General features: G+C 37.2%; 1 protein-coding gene across 1 annotated transcript in view; it reads left to right on the top strand.

The window, feature by feature from the left end:
• Positions 1-5,425, top strand: part of LOC110443597 (annexin A13-like) — a 13,203-nt gene extending 7,778 nt beyond the window's left edge. Inside the window, exons 5-9 of the mRNA XM_021487901.1 lie at positions 331-421; positions 603-751; positions 1,132-1,309; positions 3,466-3,578; positions 4,887-5,425. Of these exons, the coding sequence (XP_021343576.1) occupies positions 331-421; positions 603-751; positions 1,132-1,309; positions 3,466-3,578; positions 4,887-5,027 (672 nt within the window). The 3' untranslated portion in view covers positions 5,028-5,425. The remainder of the gene's footprint in view (positions 1-330; positions 422-602; positions 752-1,131; positions 1,310-3,465; positions 3,579-4,886) is intronic.
• The last annotated feature ends 1,108 nt before the right edge of the window (positions 5,426-6,533 follow it).

Raw genomic sequence — 6,533 nt, 5'->3', positions numbered from 1 at the left:
AGCTCAACATATCTATCAGGGTAACATGGATCTCAACATATCTATCAGCGTAACATGTATCTCAACATATCTATCAGGGTAACATACAGCTCAGCATATCTATCAGGGTAACATGGATCTCAACATATCTATCAGGGTAACATGGATCTCAACAAACATGGAACTCAACATATCTATCAGGGTAACATGGATCTCAACATATCTATCAGGGAAACATTGAACTCAACATATCTATCAGGGTAACATACAGCTCAACATATCTATCGGGGTAACATGGAGATCATCAGAGTTACTAGGTTAACATGATATGCTATGGTTTTCTATATGTAGGGAGCTGGAACTGACGAGACGGCACTGATAGAAATAATGTGTTCACGTACCAACGAGGAACTGGAAGAAATCAAAGCGGTGTACCAAACAGGTAAACCCTGAAAGATTTTGGAAATTAAAGCAGGGTAAAAAGTACGGGCAATGTAAATCTGAGCCTCTTTCTCCAAATAAACCTCAAAATACTGAATCGTTTGCTTGATTTGATATCAAAGTCATGATACTTTATGGCATCGAAGACAAAGATTAATTCATACATTTTTGTCACGTGACAGAGTTTGAGACATCATTGGAGGAAGACTTGGATTGTGACACATCCGGGTACTTTGGTCGTCTGATGATTTCCCTGGTGACTGGCGGGAGAGACACAGATGATGATGTGGATGAAGAGGCCGCCGAGGCCGATGCACAGGAACTGTACGAGGTAAGTTTGTATAATGCAAAAAACACACAAATTTTGGAACAGATTTATACTCTTCATCCTATATTCAGCAATAAAACCTACATATTACTTTAAAAAGTGCTAAATTTTGTTGGCAACAAAAAGAATATTACCAAAGAAATTTATACGTTCTCTTTCGGTATAATATAATACTTACTGTTGTTGTGGTAGTAGGGAAACACCATTTTTCTATTTATCATGTTTAAGTCTTGTTTCGCCCTCGTGAAACATGATTAAACCACGAAATTTTAGAATAAAAAGAAACATGTTTCCTTAATTACCACGAATGCAAAATCGATGTGATTTTCTGACGAAAAGTATAATAATCTCTACAGTAAAATATCCATACTATTGACTTGTAGGCTGGACCCAACAGCTGGGGTACAGATGAGTCCAAGTTCAACCAAGTCCTGTGTAGACGCAATTTCAATCAGTTGAAAAGAATATTTGAAGTGTACGCGGAAAAGTACGAGCAGACCGTGAGGGAGGCCGTCGAGAGTGAAATCAGCGGAGACACACAAAGCGGATATTTGGCTTTAGGTAACTAGCTAATATTCAACATTCACAATCTGAGTTCGTATATAAAGTGACTAAACTTATTTCCAAATGACATGCTTTATTTATAGCACTCAACGTTACATTGCCATCACTATGTTATTACACGGACTTGGATAACAATCTAATTCCGTGGTTATTATCCCTATATGGCGCAGTATCACCATATGATGTAGTATACCACTAGATGGCGCAGTATCATCATATGATGTAGTATACCACTAGATGGTGCAGTATTATTATATGATGTAGTATACCACTAGATGGCACAGTATTACTTTATGATGTAGTATACCACTAGATGGCGAAGTATCATCATATGATGTAGTATACAACTAGATGGCACAGTATTCCTTTTGATGTAGTATACCACTAGATTGCGAAGTATTACCAAATGAGGTTGTTTACCACTATATGGTGCAGTATTGCTATATGATGTAGTATACCACTAGATGGCGCAGTATTACTTTATGATGTTGTATACCACTAGATGGTGCAGTATTATTATATACGATGTTGTATACCACTATATGGTGCAGTATTACTTTCTGATGTTGTATACCACTATATGGTGCAGTATTATTATATACGATGTTGTATACCACTATATGGTGCAGTATTACTTTATGATGTTGTATACCACTAGATGGTGCAGTATTATTATATACGATGTTGTATACCAATTGATGGTGCAGTATTACTTTATAATGTAGTATACCACTAGATGGTGCAGTATTACATTATGATGTTGTATACCACTAGATGGCACAGTATTACTTTATGATGTTGTATACCACTAGATGGTGCAGTATTACCAAAAGATGTTGTATACCACTATATGGTGCAGTATTATTATATACAATGTTGTATACCACTAGATGGTGCAGTATTATTACATACAATTATGGACTTCAGGTGAGGTCTATCCCTAATTTACGGACCTGCTCTGAACAATATTCACAGAAGCCGAAGGCCGAGGTGAATATTATTCAGATCAGGTCCGTAAATCAGGGGTAGACCGAAGCTGAAGTCCACAATTGTTTTATTATATGACATGTTACAATGAGATTAATCTTTTTTTTTATCGTAAACAAATGGATGGCATGGACCATTTTGGAATCACAGAGTGAAGGACTTCAAATACAAAATAACATACACAAAAATTGAATTTCACATTCAATTCATGTGATATTTAATTTTAAGTCAATATCATTTGCACAATCGACATCATTAATATTCACATAGTTCAGAATTTGATGAGATAATTAATTTGTAGTTGAGGTCAGTAGTGTGATTGGTAACAGAATTACAATCTGGCTGGGAAATTACCTAGACCTATTTTTAGTAGCGGTCTGTAACACTTTTCTATTTATAGGTCGAGGTTTGTAACACTTTTCTATTCATAGAGTGAGGTCTGTAACAAATATACAGACTCGTCACATGACGTCGCTCCTCCAATCAGGGCTGGGAAATAGCAACAGTTGTAAAACTTGTGCCCAATTCCATTGCTATGTAAAAAAGGCAATAAAATATGTTTAAAACAAAAAAAGCAACAGTCATATAATAATATACGATGTTGTATACCACTAGATGGTGCAGTATCATCATATGATGCAGTATGTCGCTAGATAGTGCAGTATCACCACTTCATGAAACACTATAGATATTGCAAGTATAACTCCTAAATGTTGAATTATCACCAATAGATAGTATGGTGTAAAGAGACAGGGCTTAGTGACCGCCGATGACAAGGTAGCTAGCTCAGTTGGTAAGAGCGTCTGTCTAGAGCCCGGAGGTCCTGGGTTCGAATCGCAGTCTTGCCTGTGCATTTCCCCTCTCCTGTTACCTGATTCCTGTGACCAACCTTTGTTTCAAGAAGTGTGTGTACGCGTGGCAAGTAGATACCCGACCCTTATGGTTGCAAATGGTGTCTTTTGGGGAGGGAAATGCTAGAAAAATATAAGAGACATGTAGCGGGACTATCACCACTAAATGTGTATTTTGTGGTGATACGCATTTCGATACATTCAGTACCAGGGTCAATATCTCATCTGATATGCTTTAGATCTGACTTAACGAAAGAGAGATATGCGCATATGCTTTGTAGTAATAATTAAAACAGGTTTATCTTATTTGTTCAGTTGATATAGCGGAAGACAAACCTCTATTTTTTGCCAAGAGGTTGGACAATGCCATGAGAGGAATCGGTACCAGCGATGACGATCTCATCCGTCTGATAGTGTCGAGGAGTGAGGTAAGACCCATTAATGTCAATCGTCAATGCATATTTCACATAAATGTCTCATAATTACTTTTTTGAGATGTCACACTGTAAGGTTGTGGATACAAATTGTTATAAAAAATACAAATATGAAAATCATATATCAACTTCCGGTTAAATTGCCACCTCCAATGACGGTATAAACAATATAAAACGCCATACCTAATGAGGGTCCCAACCAGATTTACCGGAAGTTGATCTTATCCCCAAAAACGTACCCTGCACCAAAAACAGCTAAACTGTAACAATTTCTCAGGTCCTTGTGGTATGAACCCGTATGATTGTATTGTGAGGACAATGGTGTATGATGATGTATATATGTGTATACAGATGTGTAATGACGTATCTACACATATACATGTGTAAAGATGTATATGTGTAGATACTTGTGTAGGATGATGTATCTGTGTGTATGCAGTTGTGTAATGGCGTATATCAGTGATTTGTTTTTAACTAAAATTTTACAACAGTCCGACCCTTTATGAATTGGGAAAATAAAGCACTTTTTTTTTCAAATTGGGAATATATTCCTCATTTTTGGCATTATGGGAAAATACGACACTTTTTAGCTAGGGGAAACAGCCTGTATTCGGCTGTAAAACTGAGCAAAAAAATCACTGTATATGTGTGAATACAGTTGTGTAATGATGTATCTGTGTGTATACAGGTTTGTAATGATGTATATATGTTTACAAGTGTAATGACGTATCTGGGTGTATACAGTTGTTTAATGACATATCTGTGTGTATACAGTTGTGTAATGACGTATCTGGGTGTATACAGTTGTGTAATGACGTATCTGGGTGTATACAGTTGTGTAATGACGTATATATGTGTGTATACAGTTGTGTAATGACGTATCTGTGTGTATACAGTTGTGTAATGACGTATATGTGTGTATACAGTTGTGTAATGATGTATCTGTGTGTATACAGGTTTGTAATGATGTATATATGTTTACAAGTGTAATGACGTATCTGTGTGTATACAGTTGTGTAATGACGTATCTGTGTGTATACATGTGTGTAATGACGTATCTGGGTGTATACAGTTGTGTAATGATGTATATGTGTGTATACAGTTGTGTGATGATGTATGTGTGTATACAGTTGTGTAATGATGTATATGTGAACATACATGTGTGTAATGATGTATATGTGTTTACAAGTGTAATGACGTATCTGTGTATATACACGTGTGTCATGACGTATCTGTGTTCAGTTGTGTAATGATGTATATGCGTGTATACAGTTGTGTAATGACGTATCTGTGTGTATACAGGTTGACATGCAGGAGATCTACACGAAGTATTACTTCATGCAGCCTGAGGATGATCGCCGGACACTACGGGAGGCGGTGGATAGCGAGTGTGGTGGAGATTACAAGGCCATGTTGCTGACCCTTCTTAACCCCATAGATTGAGGATATGTCTCCAGTACCAGTCGGCCTGTCAAATTTAGAATAGGTCAAGGGAGAGAAACCCACCAAATTCAATATAACAAAGTCATTGTGAAAAAAAAAGTTTTTTGTTACATGAGAATTTAAAATCTGTACAACACTAACTTTGGTATAAAGGAAATAGCTGCAGCCAATAGAAAAAGCCAATCAGTAAAGCGATGTGACATTACTATGCTTGTTCAAGTTTTGGTTAGAAACTCGGTATTATGTTATGTTCCTCCCTGTGAGTGCCTCTATTTCTGTGGTGGATGACCAATTGTAGTAATTTGCTAGAAGTGTACTCATATTTCTGTAAAAACACAAACTAATCGTATCTAGCAATTTACTTTTTTTCTGTTGCAATAAATAATGTCTGTATTCTTTGCGGTGAAGTTGATTCTTTTAGTAAAAAGAAATATTTGCAGTCACTTTTGAACAGCCTTACATATAAGTATGTTTGTAATAACAACTGTCCTACAGTCTAGGTAAAGAAATAGTCATCATCATTTACAGCAATATACACTGGACAAGAGTCCCAATGGGCCCGAGTTGTTCACCTGGTATTAATCTCAATCCGGTAACCTTCAAAGTTGGCCAAGTGCAAACAAATCAATGTGGGCTAAATTAAGCAACAGTCTAAATATCACCATCCTTGGCCTTTTGGTTATGTTACGTTTCTATATTAAGCCACCGCTTCCACCAGTGTTACGTTTCTATATTAAGCCACCGCTTCCACCAGTGTTACGTTTCTATATTATCCCACCGCTGACACCAGTGTTGCGTTTCTATATTATCCCACCGCTGCCACTAGTGTTACGTTTCTATATTATCCCACCGCTCCCACCAGTGTTACGTTTTGTAATATTCCACCTCTGCCACCAGAGTTACGTTTCTATATTATCCCACCGCTTCCACCAGTGTTACGTTTCTATATTATCCCACCGCTGCCACCAGTGTTACGTTTTGTATTATCCCACCGCTGCCACCAGTGTTACGTTTTGTAATATTCCACCTCTGCCACCAGTGTTACGTTTCTATATTATCCCACCGCTGCCACCAGTGTATCGTTTTGTAATATTCCACCGCTGCCACCAGTGTTACGTTTCTATATTATCCCACCGCTGGCACCAGTTCATAATAATTACACAACACAATAAGTACATTGGTCTGTCCTATTCACCCATGATAATACCCCTCCAAATCAATGTAAACAACACATATATGCCGGTAGCCTGTTCTTACACGATAGAGCAGACGTTTATTCAAAATGCATGATATTTCACTTGTGACACTTGTGTACAAATAATTCAAAGTCTTACTCCTCTATGGCATCTGGACAATGATACATTCATTACATTACAGGGAACCACCTCCCCCGACATCCAGGGTTAAAAACCAGAGATAAAACTTAATAAGTCACAAAAGCTCTGGAAAACCTTGTGATGTCCTACATCATCTATGAAAACAAATCCAATACTGATATCAACATAT

Source organism: Mizuhopecten yessoensis, unplaced genomic scaffold (genome assembly GCF_002113885.1).
Source record: "Mizuhopecten yessoensis strain PY_sf001 unplaced genomic scaffold, ASM211388v2 scaffold716353, whole genome shotgun sequence".
Lineage (NCBI taxonomy): Eukaryota > Metazoa > Mollusca > Bivalvia > Pectinida > Pectinidae > Mizuhopecten > Mizuhopecten yessoensis.
The sequence above is the reverse complement of the archived record's forward strand: the minus strand, read 5'-3'. Positions and strand labels throughout refer to the sequence as shown.